This window comes from Aythya marila (assembly GCF_965140915.1).
Source record: "Aythya marila genome assembly, chromosome: 17".
Classification (NCBI taxonomy): domain Eukaryota; kingdom Metazoa; phylum Chordata; class Aves; order Anseriformes; family Anatidae; genus Aythya; species Aythya marila.
Window position 1 is genome coordinate 11,489,229 of NC_139058.1, and position 18,330 is coordinate 11,507,558.

At 37.4% G+C, this 18,330-nt stretch overlaps 1 protein-coding gene across 5 annotated transcripts in view; it reads right to left on the minus strand.

The window, feature by feature from the left end:
* Positions 1–382: 382 nt before the first annotated feature.
* The window catches only part of GOLGA3 (golgin A3), a 29,049-nt gene continuing 11,101 nt past the window's right edge, over positions 383–18,330 (minus strand). For 4 of the 5 annotated variants that reach the window (XM_082774549.1, XM_082774547.1, XM_082774548.1 and 1 more), the window contains exons 9-24: positions 17,372–17,509; positions 16,302–16,463; positions 15,647–16,015; positions 15,162–15,239; positions 13,644–13,907; positions 13,007–13,101; positions 11,944–12,160; positions 11,199–11,342; positions 10,387–10,584; positions 9,705–9,821; positions 9,057–9,196; positions 8,131–8,263; positions 7,806–7,928; positions 7,226–7,390; positions 6,130–6,284; positions 383–5,106 (exon numbers count right to left, since the gene is read on the minus strand). In XM_082774549.1, coding sequence (XP_082630675.1) covers positions 4,896–5,106; positions 6,130–6,284; positions 7,226–7,390; positions 7,806–7,928; positions 8,131–8,263; positions 9,057–9,196; positions 9,705–9,821; positions 10,387–10,584; positions 11,199–11,342; positions 11,944–12,160; positions 13,007–13,101; positions 13,644–13,907; positions 15,162–15,239; positions 15,647–16,015; positions 16,302–16,463; positions 17,372–17,509 — 2,709 coding nt within the window. In that variant the 3' untranslated portion in view covers positions 383–4,895. The remainder of the gene's footprint in view (positions 5,107–6,129; positions 6,285–7,225; positions 7,391–7,805; positions 7,929–8,130; positions 8,264–9,056; positions 9,197–9,704; positions 9,822–10,386; positions 10,585–11,198; positions 11,343–11,943; positions 12,161–13,006; positions 13,102–13,643; positions 13,908–15,161; positions 15,240–15,646; positions 16,016–16,301; positions 16,464–17,371; positions 17,510–18,330) is intronic. The other variant, XM_082774551.1, reaches the window with a different exon arrangement.

Sequence of the window (18,330 nt, forward strand, 5' to 3'; positions counted from 1 at the left end):
CTCCCGCCCCGCCGCGAAACGGCCCCGTCGCCCCGGCAACGCGCCCCGCGGCATGCCGGGACCGCGCCTCCTCCCGCCCGGCCCGCTCATGGGCGCCGCGCGGGGGGCGGCGGGAAGGCGGCGCCGCTGCCTCAGCGCCCCGAGCCCGGCGGGGAGAGGGGGGACCCGGCCGGGCCTTACCGTGCCGGGGGCGGCCGCTGCGGGCGGGCGGCTGAAGCCCCGTGGCGGGGCCGTGGGGCCGCTGCTCCCCTCCTGCAGCCGGGCCCGGCCGCCGCCGAGCCTCCCGCGGCCCCTCCGCCGCCAGCCTCGCGCTGCCCCGGCCGCGGTGCGCGGTGGGAGGGAGGGCGCGCACGGCGCTTTCGGAATGAGTGGTTTGAAACACAGCGTAACGAGGGAAGGCCCTCATATCGTAAGAAAAAGAGATAGCGGATTTAAACTGGCCACCTCGTTATGTGCAACGTCAGCATTGTACGGATATGGTGAAGGTATACAGGCAGTGCAGTACAAGAAGAGGGAAGAAAATCAAGACAATAGACCTTCAGAATAAGTTGAAGTGGCTGTGCAGCATATTCTGAATCCCGAACAAAAAGTCAAAAAATAAAGAGAAGATTACATCGATTTCTCCTTACAAGAAAAAAACAACATGGAGCCCTTTACCAAAAATAGTTTATTGCACAAAACTTTTAAAGGAATTCCTATGCACATTATTTTTATAATCAACATGCTTTTTGTGATCATAAATAGTAATGGTACATAGCGTAACTCCTCCGTCCCCTGGCTCATCCACTCAAGAACATGAAATGATTAACTTCCATCTTTACAAATACCGCCTAAGCAGACATTAAATTATTAAATGTCATGTATAAAACAACAATTTCTTTTACAATACTGAGAACATCTCTATCTCCTCCAGAAATCCGTGCATCTGTATTGGAAATTAGGCTGCTCTACTCTCAAAGACTGAAGTGTTATGCAACACTAGGAGACAAGTGTGATCAGACTGACAGCTTATGAGCATCAGTAATTACTTTGGACTGTAATTACTTTCATATGAAAATATTTAAAGGCTCTGGTCACATCAAGTCACATGCATACTACTCATACTTCCCTGGCAAAGTTATTAGAACATACATCACAAGCTTTTGCATCACCAGTAGTGACTTTGTCATCTTTAAGTTAATCTTGTATTGATACTATCTGTCCCCAGTGCACCTTTAACATTGTCATAATTAGCATTAAAACTTCTGTGCCACTGCATTTCATTCCCCTACAGAGGTATAAATAATCCATGAAAATACAAGCACTAGAACTTCCACTCTGGGTATTACTCTATTTCAATATGTGAGATTCTCATAGACTCCAGCTAGCATATTGCCTGAACAGTTTGGGATCAGATCCTCCCAGAGCATGAGTGGATCAGGGGCTCAGCAGATCCCTATACAGTGCACAAGTATTTCCAAGAGACGTGGAAGACGATAGAATGGAACATTGTACAGTGTTCAGCAACAGCATAGACTTGGTAAATAACATTTTTTCCATTATAGGGCTTCTGTTGTTGTTTAATGGACAATTATTCCAGAGTCCTCAAAAACCCAACCCATTTGAAAAAGCAATGCTGCAGCCTTGAACGACTTTCCGTATTTGGGAAACATTCTCATTTTACAACAACATTTCTGCTTCATCAACAAGACTTGTTCAGTGGGTAGCAGCCACTGAAGAACAGACATGGAAAACACAGTCTGTTACAGAAAAAAAAAATTGCACATTACTTCAAAAACTGAAAAAGAACTTTGGAAAATTATTCTTAAATTTCTAAATACACATCGATATTAATGAGGCACTGCTACTCCTCTGATCTATTTGGTAGTGCTGAGACATGCAGAGGGAACTCAGGTTTCATTCTGATAACTAGTTTGTTTACTGCCTAGACAGCAGGAGACCTGAGGCTTTGAATAGAGAGCATGCTCAGCCACAGGGTGAGGCTTTTTAATGTAACAGCAACTATTTCTCTGGATAATTAAGATACATAGCTGATGAGCTTCAAAGAAGAGGGTTTGCTTTTGTCACATGCTGAGTGCTCTTTCTAGAAGGCTTCTCAGTGACTTCTGTAACATCAGTGGATCATTACCTCACCAGACTTAGAACTGCAAAAGTCTTGTCATCCGTGCTTCGTTTAAGTAAATGGCATACCGCTTGTGTTTGTAGAAAACCACATGGGGGACATAAAATGAAAATAACTCGTGTCCAGGAATTTCCAGAGAGAGAGAGAAACAGGTGGATCAATGCAGAAATCTAATTGGAGAACTTCACAACAGCTCCTTCATCTTTAAAAGGAAAAATATGCATCTGAGGCTACTTGATTATATAAACTCAGATGTCTTACAGGGAGCTAGTGAGAAAGTGCTGCACTACACTGAAAACTGAATGCAGTCTTATTATTGATACAGAAGGGAGAACAGATGTTCTTAAGACCTATGAAGTTTTCTTACAATTCTGTCTTCTTTGATACCAGATAAAAGCTTTATCTATGACAACTGTCGGCAAACTTTTGCACTTAAAACATAACAGATTAACTACAGGCAATGTATTTACCAAAATGAACACCAACATTAACCCTGCACAAGTGTTATTTTATTTAAAATCCTGAACATTTGGTAACCTTTTTTGTACTGAATATATTATTTATTATGTAGTTTTAACTTTGTTATTTAACAACACTGCGTATTTCCCCTCTTAGAGCTTAATATACAGGCAACTTCAAGAACATGACAGCAGCAAGATAATCAGTACCATTTACTCTGCAAAGTAGACTGCAGTAGTACGCAGACATTAACATGTCTAAGCTAGTAAAGCTTTTGACTTTTCTTTAAACAGATCAGTAATTCCATACGTTGGACACCTAATGTCACACTAATACACTTCTCCCTTCACCAAATTGAAAACCTTGACTTTCAGCATCACTTGACTCTGACCCCATAAAATGTAAGCTAAATTCCAAGGAATTAAGGGGCACAACGTCACTCTGGAACACTAAGTGCAAAGTGTTCAACTGGATGGGATCTTGAGTTGGTAATTATGAGAACTAAGACTCTGAATAAACACAGCTTCTCCCCACACTTGTTTGGGTTTTGCCTTATTGTTAAGCAAACTGCAGTCATTTCCCACAGAAACATACAAACCCATCCAAAAGGAGCCTCCTCAAAGAAGCAACTGCCTCTTTACAAAAGTAAGTAAACAAGACAAATAGAAATTAGAGACAAGGTGACTTTTCTGAATGCTGTTATAGCTAATTATGAAAAAAATAATTGAAGAGATGCTTTTTTTTTTAAAAAAAAAAAAAAAGCTAGTCCTCTTATACTTACTAGATTTTCTAATGCCAATCTGTAGTGAATATAATTGATGTGTTTTCTATGTTTTTAAAACAAAAACATGTCAGTACCTGAGTTGCCAATGATTCTTACAAATAACGTCGTGTGTGTTTTGATTTGTGCTTTAGCACATTAGATGAAGCAGCATCCCTGCACTGATTTTTGAATGAGAAGTGTGGCTTATCACTGCACCCTAGGCCACATGGACTGATGGGACCAAAGAAGAAGGAGTCTAAGGTGGGCTTCTTTAATAATAATTTAGCCAAGGCACCTCTAGAGAGAGAGTGTCATAGTTCCACCATTTACATTCACAACAGACACCTTGTAATAGAGGATGCAAGAAGTTGGGACAGTGTGTGGAAGAAGATAATCAAAATAATAATTGTATATAGGCATTATAATTTTGTCTTTACAGTAAAATAATTACATTTCTAAAAGCTCTGGCTTTTGGGGGCTAATTTCCCTAAGCCATTTGTACAGCATGTCAAAACCCAGCTAACTTGAATGTAACATTAGAACAATGGCAGTAACAAACAAACAAAACAAAACCAAAACAAAACCAAAAACCCTTATGTCAGCCTTAACTTACAGTATATAAGAATATTAAAACAGATAGTCAAAGTCAGAAAATTATGGTTTTTCTTTTATATATATATGTATATATATTACAAGCATACCTTTAATCAAGGATGTCTACTTCAAAAGTTGAACTAAAAAGGTGCAAGAAGTGTTTGTGCAGTGAAGCAAAGCTCCCTACTGGCCTGCAACTGTAAGAGAAAAACTGTGACACTTCAGAAAACATCCCAGGCAAATCTGCCAAAGTTCTGTCATCTTTGCAGCCTGTTTCTTTTGCCATAGATCAAAGGTCATCTTTGTAACTACAAATGGCTTCAAATCTTTTTTTTTTTCCCCCCTAAATGCAGACATATGTAATCTGAAAATAAAAAATAAGACATTGTAGGTGGGAGAAACAAGGATGCTCTACTAGGAGTATCCATTTCTCAACTGCTGCTAATAACTGAACAGGAGCAGGACTTTTTTTTTTTTCCCTGCAATTTGGATACAGCCCAAGATAGGCGAAAAACTGGGGGGGTGAAAAATCAACACCCCAACCCCCAACCTAAAGAAAAAAATAAACAGAACAAAAACCAGATGATACATAATTAACAGTCATCTATTAACAAACTTACCCAGATTAAACAAATGCAGACCTGGAAGCAGATGCTCTTCTTGGCCTCATTTTGAACCTTCTTAATCTCTCACTAAAGCCAAATGAGTCAAATTTACCACTTGGCAGTCCCAAACATGGTAGAATTATTATGGTAAGGTTTCAAACAAATCCTTGGAATAGCACATTCGGCACTTATTATTATGCCAGTTTCTCAAAACCATGCCCTTTGCTTCTACAGGCAAAAGCAATATTTTGAACACCTTTTTTTTTTTTTTTAAATGAAATAAATAAATAATTTTGATAAAGATTTGTTTACACACTTAAAGCAATAGGAAGAAGGACAACTGCAGAGAAGGTTATAGTGTTAAAACTTCCCTGTCACTAACATCGCAATTCTGTTTCTTTTCATCTACAGTAGGAATCTCCTGCTGGTCTGATGCAGTTGCAGGACTGGTGGAAGTAAGGTCCCTCAATAGCTGCCCCTCAATATGAGTCCATGAAGACATTGATTCATGTACTGTAATGGTGTGTTCCTCCATCTGACGCTGAAGACTGTCCATTTCTTGCCTTTTAAAGTTTTGGGAACAACAAAAAAAAAAAGAACAAATATTATCAGGCAGAAAGTTACATGTTAAATGCACGATCACAATTACTTTTCTGATTCTTGATAACTACTCCAAGATTATCTAGGCTGTAGCTGAGAAAAAAAGTCTAAAGGAACCTTAGAAATTGTCTTTAACTTACAAGCAAAACAAATACAATACGCTTAATCCAAAAATAAGTGCCAACACTGCAGCATCTCCTTTACTGCACATACTTGTTGCCAGGCATTATGCAGCATCATTTCCTCAGCACAGGCACTAAGTGACTGCAACCTGATGAACATGGTGCTATTGCTGGTATAAAAGGCAACATGAGAAGAAGAGGCAAGGAAAGCACCAGAGAAAAATAAACTAGATAAACACATTATGACTCGTATTCAGACACCAATTTAGTAAAAATATTAGTCTGGTAATAGCCTGTGATAATGTTCCATGATCCCCTGTCTCTTAAAACATCGATGATGGTGGAATTTGCAGCTCAGTTCTCCACATTAACATCAAATCCCCATTTTCCTGAAGCTGGAGCTTTCATGCTCAGAATTGTGTGTGCATCCTTGTGAGCAAAGACATGCAAATAAATTCTTGGCAGAATAAAATTTCTCAATATAGATTTATTAATGCATCACCTGGGCTCCTATCACAAGCAGCCCTGCTGGTGCTATGAAGAGAGAAACACCAGCTTCTCCACTGGCAACAACTAAAAATAGCTGTTTCTGGTTTGTTTTGCAGTATATTTATTTGTGTACTAAAAAATCAACAATCTAGGATGGACATTTTGCCTAGTATATTGTAAAGGCTTCTTTTGTTATTTCATTGCCATTTAAGCAAACACTTAGGATGACAGAACATCCTAGTGTCCTAAATATAGTCCCTTTAAGAGCAAAATAATTCATTTCACGAATCCTTTTTTTTTTTTCTTAGGCTGGCAGATGGTTTCCTGGAAACATTTAAGAAATTATTTAATATGGTTTTAAATAACAGGCCATACTTCAGTTGCCGGAGACAGCTGTTCAGATTTTTTAAAGGCTCCTTGCTCACAGCTGTTGATGGTTTCAACAATTCTTCCAGCAAGGCAGCAGGAACTGGACAATCAGGAATCTTGACTGGAGTTACAGGATTTGAAGAGTTATTCTCTCCTTTCCTCTGGTTAAGGGAAAAAAAAAGAGCCATAAATAAAAAGTCAGCTTATTCCATCCATTTCACTTTTATCACACAAAGTTTCATATCACACTACTGGTACATAACACGGATGTGCTTCTGATACCTGCTCAGTTAAGCCTCATGGGTCACAAGCAAAAGTTCCTAACCTAATGTCAGCTTCTAGTCATACTTATAGGTAAACACAGAGCATACAAAAGGACTAGTTAAGAAATAAAACAAGAAGGATTTAAATCTGGATCTTCACAACAAATTTTAATAACATGCTACCAGTATAGTTAAAAGAAAAATTCAGGAAAAAAAAACACAAAGAAGTATAATCAAATAAGTCCTCCTGGAAATTCTAGAACCTGCAGGATGAAATATCTAGATTAATGTCTAGAAGAATGATACAGATGAGTTCCATATGAAGTTCTCTTAACTGAGAGAAGTACTTCAAATAAGGAAGGAGCAAGAGATCTACTATTGCTGCATTTTCTGTATGTGATTAGCAAATAGGAAAAGAAATAAAAATCAAAGAAGCCATTAATAGTCACCTTTTGAAACTGTGGAAAGATGAAAAACTAGATAGGACAAGAATAGAGAAGACAGACACGTGAACATTAAGAAAGTACTAACTAAATATTTGCCCATGATTCATTATTTAATTTAAGCACTTATTTTTTTTTAGTTTATTATAAGTTGAAATGTAAGTGGAAGATAATATAGTAGACACAAAGTTTTCTAATGAAAAAGAAGTCAAGACCAGTAAAGTTACTTTTGCCTGCACATCTTCCCGTATTTATTATTTAAATATCAGAACATCAGTAACTTTATATTACGGGTAGGCATTTCAATTAAGAGTTTTCACCAAGTTTCCTTGCAGCAGAGTATTTTCCAGTACTGTAATCCAATTACACTACTACATATTCTTCCTACTCCAATACCTTCTTCATCTTGCCGTGCTTCAGATCTAACTTCAGTTGCTGGTTCTGCTGCAGCAGTGACTTCATGCTGTTCTTCAGTTCACTCACTTTAGCCTGCAGCATAAACTTATCCTTCTGAGTCACTGACAGATCTTCTCTCACCATTTCCAACTCAGTCTTGATATTCTAGATAGGAAAATAAGGGAATCAATCTGATATAAGAAAGCAGTACAAAAAATCCAGAACTAAGGCTTTCATCACATTTTTCAGATTCCAGAGGAAACTAGAAAAAGAATAAAAAAAAAATGATAGTGTTATGTGAAACAAATTCACCCTGACAGAAAACCAGAAATAAAATTAGAAGTCAGTAACCTATTTTTACGGTGTAAGGTCAATAAAATAAGAAACTAACAGCCCAGTGAAATCAAGAAAGAGTAAAGACTGCAAAACACATCATGAATTAGGTTTTATGAATAAAAATGTGTATTAAAAATCAGTGTAAATGCTTTTAAATGCTTCTAAACTATAAAATACTGTTTTAATTATCCCCCTACACCAATACCAGGTATCCATCAGAATCTCCACCTGCTAGATTAAATACCTGTAGGACAACTTGCATCCCTTCTAATTCCTTATGGCTGCGCTGTTCACTCATATCCAACTGCTGCTTAAGTGTTTCTATTTCTCTTTCTTTTTGTTCTACTTCCCACTTGAGGTCTTCCACCTAACAACAACAAAAGAGCATCTTTAGAATTCTCTATACATGAAATCACTCACAAAAAATATTATCTGTGTCTCATGAACCTTTCCTATTTTTAAGGAAACTTCCTAAAATAAATTTCATTAAAAGTTCCTGGATGAAACACAAATGAAATCATAGAACACATCCTAAGTAAGGATAAACATAGTAGGTGTGCAGGTTTTACCTCTTGGCTTACTACAGGCTGTTCACTAAGCTTGTCATCCAGCTTTTTCTGCAGAAGTTGGAGCTGAGATCTGGCTTCTGCCAGCTCTTGCTGAAATTGTGATACTTCCTGGGAATGTTTCTCATCCTCTGCCCTACACAGCAATATTAACAGAAACAGTACTTACAAAATCTGTCCTTTAAAACAAGTACTTCACTACATTAATATACGATTGTTAATTATATGGCAGCTCATGACACCTGGTTATACCTTTGAAGGCTTGCCAACACATTTGCTGCAAGAGTTAAGTCACAAAAGACAGATGCGTAAATATATATATATGCTGCAAAAACCACATTCTTTGAGCACTGGTAATATTCCAATTACAGACAACAGATTATACAGTGAACAAAACAAGAAGCCTGTCAGTAATTGTGCTTTTGTTTTAGGAGAATTAGAGTTAATCTTATATCCATTCTTATGTAGGTCTGATAATTTCTTACAATGTAAGAAAATTGGTTCTGTACAACAAAACAAATAGCATTTCAATATACCATGGAATATATCCAATGCTCAAATTTATCTTCTACATAATTCTTTAGGGATGTAAGAGGGGAGAATAACAGGATAATATGTATATAAAGTGTTAACCCTCACTAGTAACAAGAAATAGCAAAAATCCATGTCAGAACTGAAAAAGAAAAGAAGGTGGTGAAGCCTATATACAGCCTACTTTGGGTCTAATTGAAATACTAAGAGACATGAACTTGTAAATATTTGCCTAGCATCCAAACATGTATTTTATGATCAGGCTCAGCTGGGATGCATTTCAACATAAACCACTTCAGAATGGCAAAACCAAAAATTCATTAACGTGTGTGTTTTTCAGAGGATTTATTTTGTTTACTGTACTTCAAGAACTGGGGCATTTATTACAGCGTACTTACTGCAGTTTGTCCACTTCAGCCTGAAGGGCTTGGACAAGGAGTTCTTTGGCTTGTAGCTCTTTCTTGATCTCATTGAGCTCAAGGAAAGCAGCTTTGTAATGACGGCGATTGTGTGCTGCATCTGCTTTGGCTGCTGCTACCTGCAAAGAAAAAAGATACAATTTTTCTTTGTTTTATCACTGTACGAGTATCAAAAAAGAACTAAGCTAAAAGGGTACAGAACAGATCAAGAAAATTGTGCAGCAGCATTAATTTGCTGCTTATAATTATTTTTGTTTATAAAAACACTGTTAGTGTTGTCATCCTTACTAATGCTAATAGTGGTTAATTATTACATAATGAAAAACCACATCTGCTAAACTGCTTTCTTACTGCAAATTTTTTGATGAAGCAGCATCACTTCAGGATACACTCCATGAACCACCGCAAGCTACAATGGAACTTTCTTAGTAGTCAGTGAGCATGATTAACACTGGGCACAACAGAAAAGACATCAATTGATCTTTCAACCAACTATCAACCATCATGTCAGAGACCCTGCAGGAAGCAGTATGTTATAAAGCATAGATTTTTCTGTAAAGCTACCTTTCAAATACTTTACATTTAAATCATCTTTTAAAATAAATAAATAAATAAATGACCCATTACCTGTTCCTTAAGGTCTTTAACTTTTGACTTTTCTTTCTCTAAGGAAGCCTGTAAAGTTTGAATAAGTTGTTGCATTTGCTGGTCCTCCTCCTCTTTTCGCTTTAGGACTGCCTGAACCTGTAGCACATCACAAAAACAAATGCATGGTTTGTGTAGACTCAGTGGAAGACCAGAAATGCCAATAGAGTAAATACAAACATCAGCCAAAGCAGCAGTTGCAAAAGCTTATCTCTGCTGTTCACTGATAACTGCTTCTATAGAGTACCATTTCAAGCTTAAAGTAGCCATGGTTAAACGGTAGCACATTATAGGCAACAAATTCCCTTTTGCTTATACCACAAGAATACATTACCATTGGCATAAATATCAACATTAATTCCAGTGAATCATTATGTGACAGATTGCATGTTTCAAGAATCTTAAATGAGCCACACTTTCACAACTGCAAGTATTTCAGCATGATTTATTTACACCCTAAGAGAGAAACAGCTCCGTTTAGCGCAAAATATCATTTCTGATCTGTTCTTTATTCTCATACGTTACTACTGTTATGCAACATACAGGAGGCCTGCATCTGAAGAAAACACACCAACTTTGCATCATATCAGTGAAGACCTCTACATCTTACAAGAAATATTAACCATTTCCTTTCTTAAGGCATAATACCAAAAAGTCATAATACCTGTAGATTCAGTTGCACCAAATCTGCCTCTCTTTTTGCTAAAGCTGTTTCTAGGATATTGTTGTGCTCCCGCAAAGCGGCATTGGACTGACTAAGGCCCGTCAGTTTTCCTCGTTCATGTTCCAGTTCAAGGGCCAACTTCTTGTTAATTTCTTCTAAACGTTTTATCTTCCTCCTGAAGCCTCTAGATTCCTGAAGCTGTAGCCAGAGAACAGTTGAAAGTAAATACAAACATCTCCAGATTAATACCTCAAAAAAACTGATGTAAATTAATTTATTTGCTTTTACAGTTTTCCTTCATTCTCCCTGTCCCCCTTTTTAAAAGGGTACTTCAAAACAAGTGCATTTTCACATTTTTTTCCTAATGGAAGACTCAAAGGCTTGCTAGAAAGCACAATCAATGAGTACTGTTCACATGGAGATAAAGAGTAGTTTATGGGGTTTTTTTGTGCAACTTTACAACTGAACACCACCACCCTGCCCTCAAAAATCACTGAGCATACATGACTCCCAATAGTTTGGGAAAATAACTATTCATGTATATTCACTATTTTATGGCCAGACACAGCTGGTATTTAATACAGGAACTACTTTCCTCTCATCTTCTTTTCCCCTATACTACAGTGATTCATAAAACCATGAAGAGACAGTACAGAGCAGAAAAGTTATATTGTGTCAGCAACACAATGCTTGCACATTAGATTCTGATTTCCTGCACTGTTGGAATAAAATTATGATACTAAAATTTCTCCCCGCCTCTAGGTGCTTTTTACTGTCACCTTCCCATCTACCATGTAAATTCAGGTAATCACCTCATCCTCTAGTTCCAGCACTTTCTCTCTGTATTCTTCAAGCTCCTGGCTGGTAAGCGAGATCACTTCTTGCAACTCTTTTTCCAGCATCAACTTGCTTTTGCTAACAGTTTGCAACTCTGTCTCCAGAGCTTGAATCCTTTCCTAAAGACAAAAGGATCACAAACCTGATTCATTTACCATCCATCTCTGCAGAGGCAATTTTGTTTTGTTAAGAAGTTTATTTCTCTACCAAATATTAAATGAGCTGCTAGTGATTAATGTAAAGGTCTAGCTCAGAGCTTTCAACCCTTTGCATCCAACCGCTACTTTTATCATTTTTCATATTTTGCTCCATTAGTCCAAGGAATTTAGGTTTTCCCTCAATAAATCAATTCTAATACTGTTGAGAATTAATATATGATAGTCATAACATATACGATTAAATTACGGCTACCCTGAAGAGATGGCAACTGTCTATGAGGATAAAAGCAGTTAGAGTTAGAGTTTGGGAAATTTTTCAGATCCCAAGCAATTAATAATCTCAAAAAACGAGTGAAATACAAAAATACAAAGCCTGCCAAACTATCTCTTTCAAATATAATTAAGGAAATTCTCAGTATTCACAACACTGATACCAGCATTCTTAGTTAACTTTATATTCCAAGTGTTTTCATCGCTTCAGTGTATAGTAATGTTTCAACACATATTTAATAATGTGATAGTGCTATCTTTGTATTAACAATGTTAAAAGACACCCGCATACTTGAGCAATCTGGTTGTTTCCACCATCAGTGATTTGTGCTTTTAGTTTGCTCAACTCTGCTTCAGCAGATTCCTTTGCAGTGAGGGATTCCTGTAGCCGCCGACTAAGAATGCCGACTGCATTCTCATAGGCTTTATGCTTTGCTTTCATCTCTTTCTGAGCACTTGTCAGATCTGACCCTAGACGCTTCATTTTCTGTTTCTGCTCCGTAATGGCCCTAGAGTGAAAGCAAAAAAAACAAAACATAAGGTTAAAACAAAATTTGCCAGAAAATGATATTGAATGATTAATTTTTGGCATGGTTCAATTGAAAAGAAATAATAAAATCTGCATATAGTCCACTTAGCTAGTCCATATTTCACCAGCTGAACTGTAAGGATACTACAGGAGACTGTGCCAAATGCCTTGCTGTAGTTAAGGTAAATGACACCCACTTTTCTCCCCTTGTCCCAAGTCACTCATCTCAGAAAAAGCCATCAGATGGGTAAGGTACAATTTTGGCCCCTTGTGAGGTAATGACCAGGACTTTGGAACACATTCTAAGAAGGTTGTTATGGTAATTAAGAAGTCTTTGTCAGAATTATTAAAATTCCAGTATGAAGGAATGTACACTACTCTCTTTAAATAACACAGAATTTAGAATAAGAATCTAAACTAAGGTTTCATCTAATCTGAGATTTTCATTGGGTACTTCATGTCTCAGTAAAAGTTTTCATCTGTGGTTACCAGTTTAAAAAACACACACACACACACCAACTTGTTCTCATTAAGCCCAACATTCTAGCCATTCAAGGTTAAAATTTACTGAAAGAAAATTAGGATTAACTCCATTAAACATGTTACAACATGTTAACAATACATGCCATACAACATGTATATCATTGTTTAAAAGCATGTGTGAATCAGAGAAGATAGAACTCCTGCAGTATGCAATCAGTACTTGGACATGGATGTTATTTCCCAAACAGAAGACTAAGGAATAGGAAAAGGCTGATTACTAAAAGTGTGCATATGAAAGATTAATGTTATAGATCTTTTGTCCATACCAAAAGAACAGACTTACTTTTTTGCTTCTTCTTGCATTTGTTCTACTTCTAGTTTTAATGACTGATTTTCCTCAGCAAGAGATGCCATTTGTTCCTTATCGAACTGCAAGGACTTTAAAAGGGAGAGAGAAAAACAAACAAACAAACAAACAGACATGATGCAAGAACAAAAACATGTTTTCTCTATGTTGCTTTACAGGAGAACAAATACAAAAAGTTTCAAAATTATTTACAGTCCTAAAAAAAACATGTGGGAACAAAAACACCTATTTCAAGGTTCTCTGCTTCCTGACTCCTTTTTATTACCTTTTAAATTCTTTCCTCTGTGGCCACCACCACAACATGTATGCACACAGTTCTACTTTGAGCTCCGCTCTCAGACAGCATTCACTTTGGGACCAGGTTAACTGCTTCCACACCACACTTCTACCACTCCTGGAGCATGCTTCTCCCCACTGACTTACATGTACATGAGGTGTTACTGAGCAGTCACTTTAATGTGGTAGGTATATGCTCAACTATATATAAAGTATTAAATATGTATCCAAGAACCTTAACTTGCAGCCATTCTGTTTAGTTCCAAAACTAACAGAAACAGCAACATATCCTGTATGTAATATTCTCTCAAAGTCCAATGCTTGACACCTTCCATACCTGTAGGCGTGCTTCCATATCATCTCGTTCTTTCTGCACTGACTGAAGATGATTTTCTATCTCCACCATCTGCTGGCGAACCTGAGATACTTCCTTCTGTAGTTTTGAATGTTCAGATTCGAGTGATTGTTTTTCAACTTGAATTTTCAGTAGCTCTCGTTTTAACTCTTTCACTTCTGAGTCTAGACGTTTCTTTGTAGCTTTCAATTCGCTAATCAGCTGGTCCTTAGAACTTGCATCTCTTCGGTAAGCTTCCACCATGACCTTGCACACAAGAGTTTCAAGAACAACATAGCATCTCTGTTACAACTTCGCTGTAAATTACTCTTAAATTTCTAAAATATTTACCGATGTTATTCTAGTTTTGGGGGGAGGTGGTATCAAACAATACAAACAAATGTCATCTGTAACAGAATCACAGAATGGATGAGGTTGGAAGGGACCTCTGGAGGTCATCTGGTGATACTCCCTGCTCAGGCAGGGTCACCTAGAGCACTTTGCACAGAATCATGCCCAGGTGGGTTTTGATTATTTTCAGAAAAGGAGACTCCACAACCTCTATGGGCAACCTGTTCCAGTGCTCTGTCACCTTCACAGTAAAGAAGTTTCTCCTCATATTCAGATAAAACTTCATGTGTTTTAGTTTGTGCCTATTGATTCTTGTCCTATCTTTGGGCACCACTGAAAAGAATCCAGCCCCAACATCTTGACACCCTCCCTTAAGATATTCAGATACATTGAAGATCCCCTCCCAGCCTTCTCTTCTCCAGGCTGAACAAGGCCAACTTGTTCATTAAGTGAATATGAATAAGTGTTTATAGCAGTATGGTATACTCCTCATATTCTTTATGGAACTGCACTACTTAAACACAATTAAAAAATAATTTTAAAAATTAGCCATTCCATGCACATAATTAACAACTTTTGTCATGAGAAAGGGAGGGAGTGTTAATTGCAGTTTAAACAGCCTTCTCAAAATAAACCAAATAAGCTAAAAAAACACCTTTAGTATTACATTAACGAGCAATAAAGTGGTAAATTAATGGTGCCTCTATGCATAATACATATTTACAACTAATGATATATCAATTTTAAATTACTATTTTAAAACTAATTATTTGGAATAAAATTTGCGATAAAACATTTTTATTCTCCTCTGGCAACTACAATTTTTCAAAGCTGAAGGAAAATGAAGACAACTGAAGATTTTTCTAAGTGCTTTTGAAGTGCTTTTGCAAAAGAAAACCTAGTAACAAGCCAGAGAGAGACTTTACATAGTGGATCAATTAGCAAACTTCATCAAGACCAATGAAAGCTTGAAATGATTGGTGGATTCACTTTTTCTTAACTGCAGGTAAAAATTCAACTGAAACCACGTAATTATGTCACCAAGTTCTTTGTATTTGATACAGAAAATGAATTCCAGTCTCCTCACAATAGCCCTCAGAAATACATACTTACCCTACAAAAAATAAGTTATTTGTTTTCATTTCTTTGAAATAGCTTGCTTTTGCTTACCTTCTGCTGCAGGAACTGTTCCTTCACTTTTTGAACCTGTTTTTTGAGGCTGGCATTTTCTTGTTGCAGATTTTCTACCTGCCAGAGGAAAGAAACAAACATGCTGTTTTACACGTGAAACATGTCGTATTCTACATTATTTCAAGCACTGACAGTATTTTTAGCTATGCTTGTACAAATTGCCTAATCTAACAAGGATCCTGTTTCTGACTAGGTATCTCAATAACACTTTTAGATAACCCATCAGAAATAATCTCACACTTTATAATGAGCTCAACCCTCGGGAGTAAACAAAGGTCCCTTATCCTGCCAGTAACATTTTAGCGTGTCATTAATCTACATATGTGGTAAGCAGATCGCACCAGTTCACATATACATGATCAAATCATGTACAAATCTGTCATGTAACTGGCAATGTCACGTGCCTGTGGCAATACTTGCCTGGAGCAGCTATTTTTAGTAAAATATTTTCAGGGATTTCTTACCTGGCTTGACTTTATTGCAATTTCTTGCCTCAGTTGTTCCAACACTTCTGATGCTACTTCTGTATCTTCTTCAAGGCGTTTTGTTCCTTCATCAAGTTGCTCTTGGTTTGCTTTTGCTGTCTGCAGTGCTACTTCCAAGACAATCTTCTCATTTTGCAAATACTGTATCATGTCATCTTTAGAAGTAGCATCACTCTGGAACTCTTCTAATCTGGCCTTCAGTTCATCGTACTGTGTTTGCAGGTCATCCAGGGACTGCTCTTTGGTGTGCAATGTCTCTTGGGTCATGGTGAATTGCTTCATTAGATCTAGGTGTTCTTGCTGTAAAGATTCAAGCTGCAAATCTCTCTGATGCAAAGTCAGCTTGACCTGAGAAAATGTGTTTTAAGATTAAATTTGTAAGATTAAATTTATACAAAATGAATGAAATTTCAAAAACAAAAACTAAAAACACAGTTACAGAGATGATTTAAAAAAAAAGTGGGGGGCCTTTTCACCTGGGACAGAGTGACTTTGATATGGACTTCATTTTTGCAGCAATCTTTCAGACTCTTTTTAAAAAAAGTTTAGAGCTCAGTATTTATTTACTACTGCCTTTTCAGCCAATTAACTATTTCCTTTACAACCTTTGGTAATTTGCCTAAAAACAGTCTACCTGATCCAACTCTTGCTCCAATGTTGCTGCAGAATCAGCCATTTTCTGAAGCTGTTCTTTCTCATCCTCAAACTCCTCTAGTTTTCTCTGCAAATCTTCTTCCACCATGGTTTTAGCCTCCTGGATCTGCATGAAGGCAGCTTCTTGATCTAACATGTCAGCCTGTGCAGAAAAAGCAAGTAGTTAACATCTACAGTTTCAGTTGGAAGGGGCTGGTGGATGTGTGTATGTGTTGGGGAATAAAAAAGAAAATAAAAGGATAAGTTATCAAGAACATTTCTAGAAGAAAGTAACAAGCAAATATAATTTTGATGTCTGCCTTACACACCTGTATATCTTTACCGAAGTCACTCACTCATATACTTAAGACACCTTAGAATAAGTTGAGTGTCTTGTATACTTGTGACAATCTGAGTTCCTTATATAGCACCATGTCCTTTCTAAATGGACGAAACAGGGTATAAATAAGACAAATATTTAAAGTATTAAAATTAAGCCGCTTAGAAAATTCTGAAACAAAAATAAATTCCTTGGATACTGTAGTAACTCCATGAAATAGAAAATCCTGTCATTTACACAACTGCTATTGGAAGCAGTGGAGATGGGTTCTAAACGCTTTGAAAGTGAATGCGCTGAACTTCAATAGATTTTACTCATCTTTTCTTCCTTAAGTACAGGAAGGATAAACCTGAGCAATTTCACACATTTAAGAAGAATTTTACTAACTTTATCTTCCAAGTAAGTTTTCTCTTGGAAAAGTTCACGAATGGGCAAAGCAGAATATTTACATCCACTTTTAAAACTCAATTAAAAGCAAATATCAGCTCTGAAAATGCAGGCGTCACCTTGGAATGGGAAACATGGCCTTTCTCCCTCTTGCTGTTTGTAGTTTCATACAAATTTATTTGTTCTGAAACATTTCTGTTTTTATAAAGCATCATTTTAACCAATTCATAAGAATTTCATACTGCTTTGATGGTAAATACTTGAGTTTTCAAATACTATGCTTGCAAAAACTAAATATGCAACTTAAACAGAACATAATTAATGAAGATCACCTACAACCTCACCTCAATATTCTGCAGCTGTGCTGCAATACGTTCCTTTTCTTTAATTGATCTGTGCTGGGTTTCAGTCAACTGCTGAGACAATGCCACATTCTCTAGTTTGAGATGTTCCAACACACCTGCTTGGGTCATTTGCCCAGCCTGGACGTGGGAAAAAAAAAAATCACTGATTAATACCAACAGCTCAAATTGGTGAGTTCTAGGAAGAAAAAAAAAAAAAAAAACAACAACAAAAAACCTGAACCTATCTGTGCCTAATCTCAACTACTACTTACATTGCACTATAGGTGTTCATTCACATAAGACAAGTGATTAAATTTATGCCTCAGTATCAACATGAGCTAACACCTTACAACAAAAAACAGAACAACTCCCCCCAGCCTGCTCTCCACCTGAAGTATAAAGACATTGTGTGTGAACTCTGACAATGGAGCCATTCTCAATGTCCTTTGGTGTTGTGGTTTAACCTGGCAGGCAGCTAAGCACTCAGTGGGACTGGGGAGAGACTTGGCAAAAAAGAATTAAAAGCTTTTGAGTTGAAATAAAGGTAGTTTAATAGCACAGAAAAGAAAAATAATGATGATAATAATATGTACAAAACAAGTGATGCACAATGCAATCGCTTACCACTCACTGACCAATGCCCAGCCTGTCCCTGAGCAGTGGTCACCCCCCCCATACTCTGTCCAGCCACCCCATATAACTGTTGAGCATGGCATCGCATGGTATTGTGGACAACCATCCCTTTTGACAGTTTGGATCAGCTGTCCTAGTTCTGTCCCCTCCCAGCTTCTTGTGCACCCCCCAGCCTCCTCACTGTCAGGGTGGCATCAGAAGCTTAAAAGTCCTTGATGTAGTTTAAGAAATGCTCAGCAACAATTAAAACATGATTGTTATCAACATTGTTCTCATCCTAAATCCAAAACACATCACCATACCAGCTACCAGGAGGAAAAATAACT